General features: G+C 39.6%; 1 protein-coding gene across 11 annotated transcripts in view; it reads left to right on the forward strand.

Moving 5' to 3' along the window:
• The window catches only part of SRPK2 (SRSF protein kinase 2), a 276,714-nt gene that overhangs the window by 215,704 nt on the left and 43,702 nt on the right, over positions 1 to 17,308 (forward strand). For all 11 annotated transcript variants that reach the window (XM_074379268.1, XM_074379270.1, XM_039473055.2 and 8 more), the window contains 4 exons: positions 5,390 to 5,498; positions 6,744 to 6,831; positions 7,344 to 7,431; positions 13,333 to 13,439. In XM_074379268.1, coding sequence (XP_074235369.1) covers positions 5,390 to 5,498; positions 6,744 to 6,831; positions 7,344 to 7,431; positions 13,333 to 13,439 — 392 coding nt within the window. The remainder of the gene's footprint in view (positions 1 to 5,389; positions 5,499 to 6,743; positions 6,832 to 7,343; positions 7,432 to 13,332; positions 13,440 to 17,308) is intronic.

Here is a 17,308-nt window from a genome sequence, read left to right on the forward strand (position 1 = left end):
GGCGGGTGGATCACCCGAGGTCAGGAGATAGAGAGCAGCCTGCCTGACATGGCAAAACCCCATCTCTACTAAAAATACAAAAAATTAGCCGGACATGGTGGTGGGCTTCTGTAATCCCAGCTACTTGGGAGGCTGAGACAGGAGAATCGCCTGAACTCGGGAGGCGGAGGTTGCAGTGAGCTGACAGTGTGCCATTGCACTCCAGCCTGGGCAGCAAGAGCAAAACCCCATCTCAAAAGAAACAAAAACAAAAAACAAAAATCTATTTGAAAAATACAAGGTTTTTATATTAAATAGTACACATAGTGAAGTGTACATGTGTAGCAACCAAACCCTTAAGTCGTGGTGATCTTCAAGTGCCTGAGGCTTTCTGGCACTCTGCCTAATGCTGTTAGCAGGGTCCATAGCACTTTTACTGTCCCATACTCCTTTTCTTTTCTCTGGTGAAGCAGCAAACTAGACTTTGTGTAGTGACTGTGCTCATTCCCTTGTGTGCTGGGCAGTGTCATGAACCATGAGGTATCCATTGCTAGTAGCCGTTATAGGGCACATAGGTAACTAAGCCCAGGGAATTGGGGTCGTTTCTGGTAGAGTTACTGGAGTGTTCATTGTTGCTGATTCCCTAGGTATTAGTTAGGTTAGTGTGGTCTGCTGCACAGGGGCAGGGACCACTCTTCTTGCAGCATGAGTGTTAGAGGAGATGCCCTTTGAGCAAGGCTACTACCATTCTGAGAGAAGGAAATGAAAATGGTCAGAAGAGACATGATTTTGTAGGAAACCAAGAATTATGATATGAGAATATATATAGATTTGAAATTGTGTATATCATATTTTCAAAATTTGAAGTACGTTGTTTTATACTTTGAATTGTTTTAATAAAAAATGATAATTACTAGCCAGGCATGGTGGCTTGTGCTTCTCTGGAGGCTGAGGTGAGAAGGTTGCTTTAACTCAGGAGTTCGAGGAGACACTGAGCCCTGTTTGTGCTGCTCCACTGCACTCCAGCCTGGGTGACAGAGCTAGCCCCTCTTGTGTAGTTTGCCTTTTTATAGAGATAATATTTTTAGCTAGCCTGAGGGCTTCAGGGATACTGAACTCCACTAGTAATTTTGTTGTTTTTGAGCTTTCAAAGCCCTTGAGAAAAGGAGCTGCTTTGCTTACAATGTGATTACATTGGAAATAGTGCTCCTCTATTTTTGCTCACATGTATACACTTTGGCTAACTGAGGATTTGAATCTGAAAAGTATACTAGTGATACAGGTTTATTTTTATGCATACATTATTTATATTTTTTCCTCGTTTCAAGTTTTAATCAAAGCTTGTGTATAAGATTCCTTTATTCCTGCATCTTCTCAGTTGTTTCTTCCTGGTATTTGCCCTTTTCCTCTCCTACTTGGCGAGGTTTGGCTTTCTGTTCAAGGATCTGTTTGCGGTCTTTGTCCCGTTTTAGCCTAGTGATAACCACCTTGCTGGGGTGAATGCCTCCGTGGACAGTTGTGCCATTAGCCTTTTCCCGCTGTACCCGTTCAATGTAGATTACGTATTTCTTCCTGTAAACCTGGACTACTTTGCCAATCTGCTGACCTTTATAGTGTCCTCGTACAACCTGAACCTCATCACCCTTTCGGATGGGCATGGATCGCACGTTGTACTTCTGTCTCAGCTCTTTGGAAAGAGGGAGGACACAATCTTCCTGCGAATGTGGGAAGGTGCATTGAAATGCCTTTTGCGATTCTTGCTTCGGTTGGAAGTCACAAAGGGATTGAACTTCATTTTGGCAGCTCCCGCTTAGGTGATGGCCGCAAAAGGGCTGCATACATTATTTTTAAACTTAGAGACTTAAATGTTAGCAGTAATGTCCATTTAAGTAGTATATAGGTTTTAATTAGACATCCCATGTTCTCCGTATACTAAGACCAGGAAGCAGTCTTCTAGTTATTAAAAGTGGAGTGTATTTCTTACTAGTTGACAAAACATGGGCTTTGGAGTCAGACCTAGTTTCCAGCCCTGAACTTAGTACTTCATAATCTCTGGTACTTGGTGTTCTCTGTAGCAGTGTAAAAATAATACCATCTACTTTGTAGAGTGGTTGTAAGAATTATGATAGATCAGTCTTTCCTAAATACTTGTGCTATAAAATGCAACTACGTCTCTGAAGAAGTAATTCCACAAACATGTATGTCTAGAGACTTAACACTGGAAAGTGCAGCATTTTCTGTTCTTTTACAGGTTCTCACTGTGTATTAAGACATTAGTCCTATGGTCAAGAAATCTGCTTTTCTTTTTTCACCACTGCATTTCCCAACCAGAATTCTCTTCCTCTTTCCCAATCCCCTGCTCCCCTCTACAACACCTGCAGTCTATTATAGTTTATTTTTGTTTCATGAAACATAGTTTAGAAAATAAAAGTGCCTAGCACAGTGTTCCTAATTCATACTGGATAAATGGTTTCATTTCCTCCTTTGAGTGTTAATTTTAATGGTTTTAAAACTGTTGTATGCTGGGCGCAGTGTCTCACGTAGTCCCAGCATTTTGGGAGGCCATGGTGGGTGGATCACTGGAGGTCAAGAGTTTAAGACCACCGTGGCCAACATGGTGAAACCCCATCTCTACTAAAAATGCGAAAATCAGCCGGGCATGGTGGTGCAAGCCTGTAATCCCAGCTACCTGGGAGGCTGAGCCAGGAGAATGGCTTGAACCCAGGAGGTAGATAGAGGCTGCAGTGAGCTGAGATGGCCACTGATCTCTAGCCTGGGTGACAGAGCAAAACTCAGTCCCCCCCTAAAAAATATATGTATATATGTATACATAAAAATAAATAACTATTGTACACTCAGAGCTCCTCTCTTTTAATTAATTTTAGTTTAATCTTCTAAGTAGTAAGCTATTTAATAATTTGCTACATTTTATTCCTAGTTTACTATCATTTAGTTCATATATTTAGCCCATAATGTTGTCATACACCTTCAGATTAACATCTAGGAAAATCAAGTGCAGAGGCAATAGAAGAGTAAGAATCTCAGGAACACAGTGTCTGGTGAGATACTGGTTTCACTAATTCAACGCAATTTAAATATTCATAAATATATTCTTAAAGTGTTCTTGAGAGCCCTCTGGGAGTACGTTGAAGGATCTGGTTAGATACTTAAAACTGCTTCAGACCTTTTAAGACTAGTCACAAGCCATCCACATCTTGTAAGAATTCTACAGATTAAAAAAATGAGAACATCTTTACAATAAAAAAACAATGTTTAATTAAAAGACTGAAAAATGTATTTCCAAAGTAAAAAAAAGTAGTAAAATGTTGTTTTAGAAAAATTGAAGAAATTGAGAAAGCATAGATTAAAAGAATATAATATAAAGAGAGTAAAAGTAGAAATGTTCATTGCTAACATCTTATCGTCCTGGAGTATTTCTGAAGTATTTCACAAAAACAGTACCATATTATCCATGCTAGTTTGCAGCTTGCTTAATTTTGCTTAAAAATGCAAAGTGAGGAACTTCTTGTGCCAGATATCAGTGAGGCACCCTGCTTCCTCCCAAGAGTCTACCTTAACAGGGTGCCCTCTATCCGTCTCTTCATTTCTTTTCTTTTCTTTTTCTTTTTCTTTTTTTTTTTTTTTTTTTTTGAGGTGGAGTCTCACTCTGTTACCCAGGCTGGAATGCAGTGGCACAGTCTGGGCTCACTGTAGTAATCGCTGCTTCCGTGGTTCAAATAATTCTTCTTCCTCAGCCTCCCAAGTAGCTGGGATTACAGGTGTGTGCCACCACACCTGACTGATTTTTTATTGTATTTTTAGTAGAGATGGGATTTCACCACGTTGGCCAGGCTACTCTTGAACTCCAGACCTCAGGTGATCTGCCCGCCTTGGCCTCCCAAAGTGCTGGGATTACAGGCTTGAGCCACCACACCCAGCCTCATTTCTTCATTTGTAAGGAGTGTTTTTAGGCAGGAGTTAGAGGTTGGCAGAAGAGTGATGAGAGGAATAAGCCCTGTTGGAGGGTAAATTAAGACGTACATTGTACAGCTTCTAGTTAGTTTTGAATAAACTGTTAGATGTATGCAGAATTAGCTGAAGTAAGCACTGTTTTGGTCAGTTTTCTTGTACAGATCCAAAAAGAGTTGAATTTAGCTTATCGTTTAGGAGAAAAAAAGTCTTTAAATACCAAGAACTGGTGTGTGCATAATGTATACACCTAGACTGAAATACAGAACCTTGGCTGGGCGTGGTGGCTTATGCCTATAATCCTAGCACTTTGGGAGGGGAGACGTGTGGAATGCTTGAGCCTAGAAGTTCAAGACCAGCCTCAGTAACATGGTAAAACCCTGTCTCTACAAAAAATACAAAAATTAGCTGTGTGTGGTGGTGCATCCCTGTAGTTCCAGCTACTTGAGAGACTGAGGTGGGAGGACCTCTTGAGCCTGGAAGTCAGAGGTTGCAGTGAGCTGAGATTATGCCATTGCACTCAAGTCTAGACAACAGTGTGAGACCCTGTTTTAAAAGTAAATAAGTAGGCCGCGCAGTGCTTCACACCTGTAATCCCAGCACTTTGGGAGGCTGAGCTGGGTGGAACACAAAGTCAAGAGATAGAGACCATCCTAGCCAACGTGATGAAACCCTGTCTCTACTAAAAATACAAAAATCAGCTGAACGTGGTGGCGTGCGCCTGTAGTCCCAGCTACTCAGGAGGCTGAGACAGGAGAATTGCTTGAACCCAGGAGGCGGAGGTTGCAGTGAGCCGAGATTGCACCGCTGCACTCCAACCTGGCGCCTGGTGACAGAACAAGACTCTCTCAAAAATAAATAAATAAATAAATAAATAAAATAAGTAAATATAGAACCTCAAGTTATTGTTATGGGGTGCTGATGGATGCCTCTTTAAATTAAATTAAAACAAGAAGCCTAATAGGAATTCATAGAACACTTTTTGCTCAGGCTGGAGTGCAGTGGCATGATCTGGCTTATTGCAGCCTGCGCTTCCCAGGTTCAAGTGATTCTTTCTCCCCTGCCCCCCCTGCAACAGCTTCCCAGATAGCTAGAATTACAGATGCTCACCACCATGCCCGGCTAATTTTTGTATTTTTAGTAGAGACTGGGCTTCACCATGTTGGTCAGGCTGGTCTTGAACTCCTGACCTCAAATGATCCACCTGCCTCAGCCTCCCAAAGTGCTGGGATTACAGGCGTGAGCCACTGCGCCCAGCCAACACTTTTTCTTGTTGAAAGATACTGCTCGGGAAGAAAAAAAGGGCGGTATTATTAGACATGTTTTAGTCTGCATGTGTTATGCAGAGCTTTCCTTAATGACATCAAGAATTGACAAAAGAAGAGGTGAAATGTTACTACTATTTTTTGAATTTTTTTCTTTCTTTGTTTTTTTTTTTAAGGTGGCTATCATCCAGTGAAAATTGGAGACCTCTTCAATGGCCGGTATCATGTTATTAGAAAGCTTGGATGGGGGCACTTCTCTACTGTCTGGCTGTGCTGGGATATGCAGTAAGTGTTCTTTGTCATTTGCATATTTGTTTCCTGGAGTAGCCCAGATCTGTGTTCTAATAGGGTATGGCTGAGGGTCACAACTGCTTTGTTGAGGTATGTGAAGTGCTTAGCGCAGGCCTGCCTCAGTTGGCTAGATTCCTTCCCGCCCCCCTGCCTTAGTTCGAAGTTCATTTCAAATCTTAAAATGTTGTTTCCAGCTTTATTGTGAAGTTTATTCATTGAAATTGCTTTGCATAGGGATCATATTATTTTTCTAGTAATTTGTCCATATCATACTAACATAATGTATAGTCCAGGCCAGGCGTCCCCATACTTTTTACACAGGGTGCCAGTTCACTGTCCCTCAGACCGTTGGAGGGCCGCCACATACTGTGCTCCTCTCACTGACCACCAATGAAAGAGGTGCCCCTTCCTGAAGTGTGGTGGGGGGCCGGATAAATGGCCTCAGGGGGCCGCATGTGGCCCGCGGGCTGTAGTTTGGGGATGCCTGGTCTAGGCTTTTCAATATATAGGATTTTCAAATCAATCGTTCCTAACTTTTCAAAGCCATGACCCCTAGTAAGAAACTTCATTGCTACTCCGCATATATAAACATATGTATTTTGTGCGTGCCTCTGTGTGTACTGAAGCAAAAGTGTTAGAAGAGAATAATTTTTCATACTGTTCAGTTGGTGTATAACATATGTGAAAACTGTTACTTTTCTAGTCTTATTTTAATTAGGGAAAAAACAAAACAACAAAGCATAAAAGAGATTCTCTTGACCCATGCTAATTAAATGTGGTCCTCTAGTTTGGAAAGTACTGTTTTAAAGGAATGCTTGTATTCCTGTTTATTGGATAGATCTGATAACAAGTTGAATATCCGGTATCTGAAATGCTTGAGACCAGAAGTGTTTTGGATTTTGGAATGTTTGTGTGTCTACGCAATCAAGTATCTTGGAGAAGGGACCCAAGTCTAAACACAAAATTCATTATATTTCATATACACTGTATAAGCAGCCTGAAGGCAATTTTATACAATATTTTAAATAATGTTGTGCACGATGCAAAGTTTTTACTGAGTTTTGATTGCAGTCAGAGGTGGAATTTTACACTGTGGCATCATGTTGACACACTCATAATGTTTAGGTTTTGGAGGGTTTTGGATTTTACATTTTCAGTTAGGGATGTTCAACCTGTATGCAAGTGATTTCTTTTACTGATAATGTAGATAAATGGGCTTTTTTTTTTTTTTTTTTAAAGGGGGAAAAGATTTGTTGCAATGAAAGTTGTAAAAAGTGCCCAGCATTATACGGAGACAGCCTTGGATGAAATAAAATTGCTCAAATGTGTAAGTAGTTTAAAAATGTGAATGATATAAGAAAAATTTAATGACTTAAAATCTTACAGAAAGATTTTTCTGGGTAGTACTAAATTAAAGTCAGGTTTGGCTGGGTGCGGTGGCTTATGCCTGTAATCCCAGCACTTTAGGATCCCAAAGTGGGCGGATCACTTGAGATCGAGACCAGCCTGGCCAACGTGGCAAAACCCTGTCTCTACTAAAAATAGCCAGGTATGGTGGTGGGTGTCAGTAATCCCAGCTACTTGGGAGGCTGAGACATGAACATCACTTGAACTTGGGAGACAGCGGTTGCATGAGTCGAGATGGCACCAGTGCACTGGGCAGCAGTGATACTTCATGTAAGAAGAAATAAATAAGTAAAAATGAAAATAAATAACTTCAAGTGATGAATTTTTTTATTTTAAAGAATCACTTTTATTTAAACAGTATTGGTGTTATAATGGGAAAACATGCTTTGTCTTAAACTTCTGTGTCCTTGGCATTCATTTTTCTTGGCATAGGTTCGAGAAAGTGATCCCAGTGACCCAAACAAAGACATGGTGGTCCAGCTCATTGACGACTTCAAGATTTCAGGCATGAATGGGATACGTATCCTTTACTTCCTGATTTATATTGGAAATATATCAAGTTCCTGTAACTTCTGATTGTTGCTGTATCACCCTCAACACCTTCAACATAAACAAACTCTCTAGGAACATTGTCAAGTATTGTAAAGTGGTCCGTCTAGGGTGGTTTGCATTGCTCTTTGGGGTTTTTCGTGTAGTAGTATCTGAGAAACTTATTTTTAACACAATAGGTTGACTTAATTTTGGTGTGGAATTGATTTTTGATCTTTTTCTGTTAATTGTGGTAAAGTTTTATTTTATTTATTTTTGCTGTGGTAGATAAAAGTATATGTCCGCAACACTTCTTCGTGTTTTAAGCTTTCTAAAACCAGTATACAGGAACAATCTGTGTGTGCCCCAGTGGCTGCAATGCACCATGTGAGAATGGAGCATTGGTTAAAATAAAAGGAATAATGCTATATAAATATCCACATCCGAAGGTGGCACTTGAGTACTCTTAGTTCTGAATAATACTGTTTGCCGATTTCTGTTTCCAGAATGATACAACTGAGCCTTTCAAATAATTGTCCTACAGAGGCTCACCTTTCTGTCAGGTGAATATGGAAACATTTTTGTTTTCTTGATTTTATTCCCAGTTATCTGCACTGCAAAAGTTTAGAAAAAGTAAAATGATACATTTTCTATACTCCTTGGTAAATCTGACATAAGCCTGTGCTTCATAGAAAATACCTTTATTGCTGGGCATGGTGGCTCATGCCTGTAATCTCAGCACTTTGGAAGGTTGAGGCGGGCAGATCACAAGGTTAGGAGATTGAGACCATCCTGGCTAACGTGGTGAAACCGTCTCTACTAAAAATACAAAAAAATAGCCGGTGTGGTGACACACCCCTGTAGTCCCAGGCTACTCAGGAGGCTGAGGCAGGAGAATCACTTGAACCCAGGAGGTGGAGGTTTGCAGTGAGCCAAGATTGTGCCACTGCACTCTAGCCTGGGTGACAGAGCGAGACTCTGTCTCAAGGAAAAAAAAAGAATGAAAATACTTTTATTGTTTTTCTTCACAAATTTTATTGGGAGAAATTTCAAACATATATGAAAGAAGAGAGTATACTACAATAAATTTTTTTAAGTTTGTCACTCACGTTTAATTTTTGTTATGGTTTGGCCATAATGTTCCATCTGTCTTTTCTTGCTAAATTATTATAGAGCAAATTCTAGAAGTCATGTCCTTTTACTTTGGTGACTGTCATTGTGAATCTTTGAAAAAATATGAACTTTTAAACAAACATAGCCATAAAACTCACCAAAGACATTTACAGTTTTTTGGTATTGAATCAGATATCCTTGGTATTGGAGACCTCTTCATTCAGATTTCCTTGGTATTGTAAAAATGAATTTTTAAAGACAAATTTGAATGATTTTTAACAATATTGTTTACTCCTAAGTTTATATTGACTTACTTCAGTTGTTCAGCTAAAGATTAATTTGTTCAATTTACGTTTTTCTCTTTATTGTTAGAATATGATACACAGAGTATTTGAATTATCCTGACAAAAGTTAATGATTCTTAATAGAGGAAAGTGTTTCTTGGTCAGCTATAAGATTTGGTGTTTCTCATGTTTTTTAAAAAAGGATGGCCTTAGTCCTAATACTAGGTATCTTTGGAAGTGTGTCTAGTAAGAAGACAAGCAAAGATGTCTCTTGACTTTTCTTTCTTTTTTGAGAATATCAGTTTTGACCATGCTGCTAAGTTATGTGGCTGCCTGTTGTTTTTGATGGGGACTCAGGAGGAAATGATTTAGGATTGTAGAAAGGGTTTGCATCTTATCCTTGTCCTTCCTCCACCTGAGGACTTGGCAAAGGATAGCTCCTGGGGACCAAAGTATCCCAAAACCTGTAGCTCAGAGAAGAGAGGAAAATTGAAGAGAAAATGACTTTAGTTTCATGAATACTTTTTCTGTATGTGCATGTTGGGTCCTCTGAGATAGCCCTTTGTGTGCTTTTCAAAGGTTCCGGAAAATTGGACCACTTATTCAGAGGCACATGATTGATGGGTGCTAAGTTGTGTCAATAGCTGTGGTCTTCTGGCTTCTCTCAGATTTTTTGCTCTTTATATCATGTTTGGAACAGATCTACCATTTTGGTATTTTACTTTCACAGATGTCAGAAGCCTAAGGATAAGACTTTTTCCCAGATTTAAACTCTAAAATTACATCCAGTTTATACTAAGTCATGATCAATTAGGGAAGCATTTCCTTCACTCTGTATATTTGAGAAGGTTTTTATACAAGGAATTGTCACCAAGTTCATAGAAAAATTAGATTAAAAGATAACTTTATTTTTCACACAAGTTTCATCAAGTTGAAGACACTTTTGGAAACAATGATACCAGCCATTTAGTTGATCCCCAAAGAACCAAGGGTCCTTGGAATTTAACCATTTTGGTGCAGTCTTTTTAAAATTACTAACTGAAGAAAAGTGGGTGCCCTTTTTAAGATTAGGAAACAACAATTAGTAGTAGCCAAATAAGGATTATAAGGTGGACATCTGTTGAATTTCCATTGAAATTCTCACAAAATTGCCCTTGTTTGTTGAGAGGAATGAGTGGGAACATTTACATGGTGGAGAAGGACTACCTGGTGAAGTTTTCTCAGGTATTTTCCTGCTAAAGCATTGGTTGACTGTCTTAAAAAAATCTCATAATGAGCAGGTGTTACCATTTTTTGGCCCTCCATAAAGTCAACAAGCAAAATGCCTTGAGCATCCCAAAAAACTGTTGCCATAGCTTTGCTCTTCACTGCTCCACTTGTGCACTGACTGGACCATTGCCACCTCTGGATAGTCATTTTTTGATTGTGCTTTGTCTTCAGGATGACACTGTAGAACCATGTTTTAGTTCTTGTTACAGTCCTTTGAAGAAACGCTTCAGGATCTTGATCCTACCTTTGAAAATTTCCATGGAAAGCTCTGCTTTTGTCTTGATCTGGGAGCATTGGTTTTGGCACCCATTGAGTGGAAAGTTTACTCAACTTTAATTTTCAATCAGAATTGCCTAAGTTGAACTAGTCATGATGTCTGTGGTGTCGGCTCTTGTTTGTGCTTTTGTCTGTCGTCTTCAATTAGGGCGCAAACTTTTCTTACAAACAAGTGGACACGAATGATCTGCCGTTACAGGCTTCATCTTCAATATTATCTCATCCTTCTTAAAACAGGTTATCCATTTGTAAACTGCTGACTTCTTTGGGATATTGTCCCCCACATACTTAATGAAGCATCAGTCATTTCACCATTCTTTTACAGAGGCTTCATCTTAAATTTGATGTTTGTTATTGCTTCGATTTTAGAATTCATGTTACTCTGATAGAGGCTTTTTTCAAACTGATGTCCTATCTTGTTAGTGCCTCAAACTAGATTCTGTTCAGATATGTTAACAAACTAGTATGAGTTTATTATGATGCAAAAAATTTTTTGACATTTATGCATAGTGTTGCATTTCCATAAACTTTTTGAAAATCTATGATATTTCTTCTAGAAATTCATCTTGAGTATACTAGGAAATAACAATGGCTGCTAATGTTACCTCATCCTTTTTCTCAGTTAATTTCTGCTACCTGCTGAGTATATTTTTCCTATTAGATAGATAAATAGGTAGGTAGAGAGCAGCAGGGCAGTCACTTCTTTTCTGTCTGACCTGCAAGGACTTCCTTGGGACAGCTAATAGAACATTTCTTGGGAGAAATTACTCATGTGGGTAAATAGAGGTTTTTGAAATACACATTCTAGTGAAGAAATCATCAGAGTCCAGATGTGCCAATACTTTGAGAAGACTTACATTATGTTTTGGAAATCCTGGGCCTTGACCCTATGCCTGCTGCTAAATTTAGTTCTTAAATAATTTGCCGTTTTTGTAATAAGCCTGGGAAATAGTAAGAAACTTCTGGCTTTAGACGATCTGTGCATAAATCCGTATTGCTTACATTCTTCAACAGTATAGAAAGATTTCCCTTTTTTCACTAAAGATGTTTAAAATAATACTGTGTTAATGTGGTATATTCAGTTATTATAGTTCATTAATTAAGTCAACTACTTTTTTTGGATACTAAAGTCAACCTCCAGGGATCAACAAAATGTTTTCTGAGGGTTTCAGAGCCATTTGGAATCTTCCTGTATGAATGACATGAATATATTTATATTAAGAAATTGGAGGTATCATAGTTGCGAAGGCTGAAATGCCTACTTTTTTAAAAAAAATTAATCTGGGGCCAGGTGCAGTGTCTCATGCCTGTTTTCCCAGCATTTTGGGAGGCTGAGGTGAGTATATCACGAGATCAGGAGTTTGAGACCAGCCTGGCCAACGTGGTGACACCCTATCTCTACTAAAAATGCAAAAATTAACCAGGTGTGGTGGCACATCCCTGTAATCCCAGCTATTTGGGAGGCCGAGGCAGAAGAATTGCTTAAACCTGGGAGGTGAACGTTGCAGTGAGCCAAGATTGTGCCACTGCACTTCAGCCTGGGTTACAGAATGAGACTGCATCTCAAAAATAAAATAAGCTGGGCATAGTAGTTTTCTGACTACTGGGGAAGCTAAGGCAAGAGAATAACTTTAGCCCAGGAGGTCTAGGCCAGCCAAGGCAGGATAGTGAGAACCTGTCTTTTTAAGAAATGAAAATCTAGATTCCTGAGATGTTATTTTTAGATTAAGTCTTAATACCATATCTTAAATGGTAATCATACGTTCTTAACAGCTGCCTATAGTATTAAAATTGATTTAGTTGTACAGTGTAAGATACTATTCAAGGAAAAGATTAAATAGGCTTATAATGTGTTTTATGTAACTTATCAAATAGAAATTTAGGTAGACAGTTAGGACAGTTGAGACACAGAAGTTCTGTTTCACTTCAGTTCCTAGGAGGTTTGAGTCTTGCCTGTTTCATTAGGCTGATTTTTAAGGAGTGTGCTCAGATGGATGAGAGTGCAGCTCAGTGTGGGCACTTTATGAGTACACTCTACACCTAGAAAGTGACATGTCCTCATGTCTACAGTGGGGTTAATTACATTATTGCCTAAGGTTGTTTGGAATACATGCAAAATAATAAATATATGTCACAGAGTAAGTACCCTTAGCCCTTTGTATCTGCAGTTTCCCCATTCATAGATTTAATAAACCTTGGATGAAAAATATTTGGGAAACACCTGTAAAAAGTAATACAAATTAAAAAATAGAGTATATCAACTATTTACATAGCATTTACACTTTATTAGGTATTGTAAGCAATCTAGACATGATTTAAAGTATGTGGAAGGGGTCTGGCGCAGTGGCTCACACCTGTAATGCCAGCTCATTGGGAGGCCGAAGCAGGTGGATCAGGAGTTCCAGACCAGCCTGGCCAGGCTGGAGTTCAGGAAGCAGGGGGTCAGGAGTTCCAGACCAGCCTGGCCAAGATGGTGAAACCCTATCTCTACTAAAAATACAAACAATTACCTGGGCGGGGTGGCACGTGCCTGTAATCCCAGCTACTCAGGAGGCTAAAACAGGATAATCGCTTGAACCCAGGAAGTGGAGGTTGCAGTGGTGAGCCAAGATCGCGCCATTGTACTCTAGCCTGGGCAGCAGAGTGAGACTCTTTCTCCAAAAAAAAAAAGTGGAAGGATGTGAATAGGTTATATATCTTATATATGCTATACCAGTTTATTGAAGAGGCACACATATGTGGATACTGATAAACTTGAGAGTGGTCCTGGGACCAATTCCCTGAGATACTGGGAAACAACTGTACTTAGTAATGTCAGTTCTTGTTGCCAGTGTTGATGTTGTATTTTATAAAGTAATAAATGCTTTGCAAGTGACACAATGTTGCTGCTTTCAATTGAACTGCCTCACTCCAGGCCACACATCCCCCAGTGATCCTTAACTGTGTCCCAGATGTCTGCATGGTCTTCGAAGTGCTTGGTCACCATCTCCTCAAGTGGATCATCAAGTCCAACTATCAAGGCCTCCCAGTACGTTGTGTGAAGAGTATCATTCGACAGGTGAGGCTTTTGATAGCAACCCCTAGGCACTAGTACCTAATTGGCTAGGCTTTCAAACATGAATGCCATTTAAGAATATATATATATATATATATATATATATATATATATATATATATATAATCTCATATGTATCAGTGCATAACATTTTGAACTCTAATTAAGCCTATTAATATTTATTTAATGATATTTTATGTTGTGAAGGAAGCAATATGGAATTATCAGGTACGCATTTTTGCGTGTCATATTTTTAAGGAATTACATGGTACAGTCACATTGTTTTTGTTCAGTATCTTTACGATAAAACATGCCACTTTGTTCATTAGGAAGTAATGTAGAAGAAAGAACTTACTGTGTTTATTTACTAAGTATTCTTAGAGAGTAAATAATAGATAATTGAAGAGTTGTGCACAACGTTTCAGTTATAAGGTGGTTACATTTTGGGGCTCTAATGTACAGCATGATGACTGTAGCTAACATTCTTGTATATTTGAAATTTGTTAACAGAGTAGATCTTGAATGTTCTCATCATGCACATGAACAGTCCATGTGTCATAATGGGTTAGGTTAATTAGCTGTTCTGTGGTAGTCATTTCACAGTGACACGTATTTCTAGACATGTAGTACACTACTAATATATTCAGTTTTTATTGTCAGTTGTACCTCAGTAAAGCTGGAGAAAAATAGAAATGTTTAACTGATGTAATAATTACTGTATTAGACGGGCGTTTTGTTCAGTTGCCCTTCCAGAAGAAAACCCTCAGCTGGGGTCAGGCTTAGAGACGACGCTCTGGTAAATATTCTCCTAATTAGCAGTGTTTGCCCAGTCTAGTTTTCTGCATGGAATCAGTATGTTTTCTACTCGTTGCCATTAAAAATTTTGAAGTTTAAATTTGTGTAGCAAAAGCATTTTTGATATTTCTGTTGAATTTGTGTACAGATCACTTTGTTTAGCCTGCCTGTGTGTTCATCTCTTCACTTTTTCCTTTTGTACGGAAGTTGTTTGATTTAATTTAATTAATTAACTTATTTATTTTTGGAGACGGAGTCTCGCTGTGTCAACCAGGCTGGATGACAGATTGTGCAGTGGCGCAGCCTCAGCTCATTGCATCCTCCGCCTCATCCTCCCGAGTAGCTGGGACTACAGGTGCCTGCTACCGTGTCCAGCTAATTTTTGTATTTTTAGTAGAGATGGGGTTTCAGCATGTTACCCAGGGTGGCCTCAAACGCTTGAGCTCAGGCAGTCTGCTTGCCTCTGTTTTCCAAGTGATAGGATTACAGGCATGAACCACTGTGCCCAGCCTTGTATGGAAAATTGGCAGCTTGTTCTCTAACATTACAGATGTTATTGAAAAGAGGGGCTGGAGAGAGAGAAGTTCACTATGTTGTCTCCTCTGTCAGTTGGATTGAGGTGCTTCTACATAGTATTATGCTAGGTATATATGTAAACCTGGATTTGTGGCTAACTTTTGTTTAGTACTATATCTGCTTGCCCTTGGATTTCAAATAGTGGCACTTTTATTCATTATTTTGACAGGCTCATATCTCAAATGAACAGCTTTAATGTAGAAGAGGTTATGTGGTGGCTGGGCGCCGGTGGCTCACACCTGTAATCCCAGCACTTTGGGAGGCTGAGGTGAGCAGATCACAAGGTCTGGAGATCGAGACCATCTTTGCCAACAGAGTGAAACCCTGTCTACTAAAAATGCAAAAAAAATTACCTGGGTATGGTGGCGTATGCCTGTGATCTCAGCTACTTGGGAGGCTGAAGCAGGAGAATCACTTGAACCAGGTAGTTGGAGGTTGCAGTGAGCCAAGATCACGCCACTGCACTCCAGCCTTGTGAAAGAGCAAAACTCTTGTCTCTAAAAACAAAACAAAACAAAACAAAACAAAACAAAAAAAACAAAAAAAACAACAGGAGGTTTTGTGGTAGGGGTACAAATGAGTATGTTAACTGGAATTATTTGATCCCTAAACAATACTTCTGTATTATTTGTAACATTTAGCAGCAACTCTGAACTGAAAAAAACAAACTATATTGTTAAAACTTGGGAAGAGGCTGGGCGCGGTGGCTCAAGCCTGTAATCCCAGCACTTTGGGAGGCCGAGGCGGGTGGATCACGAGGTCGAGAGATCGAGACCATCCTGGTCAACATGGTGAATCCCCGTCTCTACTAAAAATACAAAAAATTAGCTGGGCATGGTGGCTCGTGCCTGTAATCCCAGCTACTCAGGAGGCTGAGGCAGGAGAATTGCCTGAACCCAGGAGGCGGAGGTTGCGGTGAGCCGAGATCGTGCCATTGCACTCCAGCCTGGGTAACAAGAGCGAAACTCCGTCTCAAAAAAAAAAAAACTTGGGAAGAATCTCCTAATTATTTTTGATAAATCTTGAAAATATTAAAGGAATTATGTATTCTAACATACTGAATAATTTCAGAAATAGCTGCCTGCATGTATTTCCCACAGACTCCATCATTTCCTAGAACCTCATGCTTTCAGAGGAACCTGCTATGGCCTTAAGTGACTGACCACACCACCATTTAGGCTTAGTATGTAAGAAGGTGAATTTGGTTGTGTGCAGTGGCTCACATCTATAATCCCAGCACTTTGGGAGGCCGATGTGGGCAGATCACGAGGTCAGGAGTTTGAGACCAGCCTGGCCAACATGGTGAAACCCTGTTCCGTCTCTACTAAAAATACAAGAATTAGCTGGACGTGGTGGCAGGTACATGTAATCGCAGCTACTTGGGAGGCTGAGGCAGAATTGCTCGAACCCAGGAGGCAGAGGTTGCGGTGAGCTGAGATTGTGCCGCTGTATGCCGTTGCACTCCATTCTGGACAACATAGCAAGACTCTGTCTCAAAAAAAAAGAAAAAGAAAAAAAGAAGGTAAATTTGCAGATGAGCAGATTGATGTTTATTTTATATTCTCGAGAAGGAAAAGAAAATCTGACCTTAGCAAGTTGAAGGAGTCTATAAATTGAAAGATGAAAATACGAGATTCAGTGGAACCTCAGTGCATCCTTGTTGAATGAACCAAAGATTTAATAAGTCAATGTGCGTACTTGGTTTTGTTTTTCGAGGCAGGGTCTTGATCTGTTACCCAGGCTGGAGTGCAGTGGTCAATCACAGCTCACTGCAGCCTTCAGCTCCTGGGCTCAAGTGATCCTCCCAGGTCAGCCTCCTAAGTATCTGGGACTGCAGGCATTTACTACCATGCCAGCTCATTTTTATTTTTTGTAGAGACAGGGTTTCACTATGTTGTTAAGGCTGGTCTCTTGAGTCCACTCCTGGACTCAAGCAATCTTCCCACCCCAGCCTCCCAGAGTTGCTAGGATTGTAGACAAGAGCCATCACACCTGGCCAATGCATGTGTTATCCTCACTGTAATTCATGTACCCTGTCTTTTGTGGAAATTTAGAAAGATCTCTTGCATTATTTCTTTACTCCAGAAAAATTGATGATGAACATTTTTTTCTGTCATATGGTCTGCACATTATTCTTATATGCAGTGTTAATGGAACTTTGGTTTGGTTTTGGTTTTGTGTGTGTGAACCCATCTTTTCTTAAGAAAAATCTTACGGAATTTGGATTTTTTCCCCCTTAGCTTACCTAGAACTTTGAGTATAGTAAATTGTTCAAGAAATTATGTATTCCAGTTAATAATCTTCTTACCCAAGATTTCCATTTAATCCCTTTGATTCAGCCTGTGGATTCAGTATTTCTTTCTCCTGGGTAGTGCTAGGAAGATTTTTTTTTATTGCAGATTGTCACAATTAAGCCATTTCCCAGAATAAGCCAGAGCAGGCCAGTTTTCTTAGTATTTCTTAGTATCTTTTTACCATAGAACTTCTTCACCATAGGAGTC

The sequence above is a fragment of the Saimiri boliviensis genome, chromosome 10 (genome assembly GCF_048565385.1).
Source record: "Saimiri boliviensis isolate mSaiBol1 chromosome 10, mSaiBol1.pri, whole genome shotgun sequence".
Lineage (NCBI taxonomy): Eukaryota > Metazoa > Chordata > Mammalia > Primates > Cebidae > Saimiri > Saimiri boliviensis.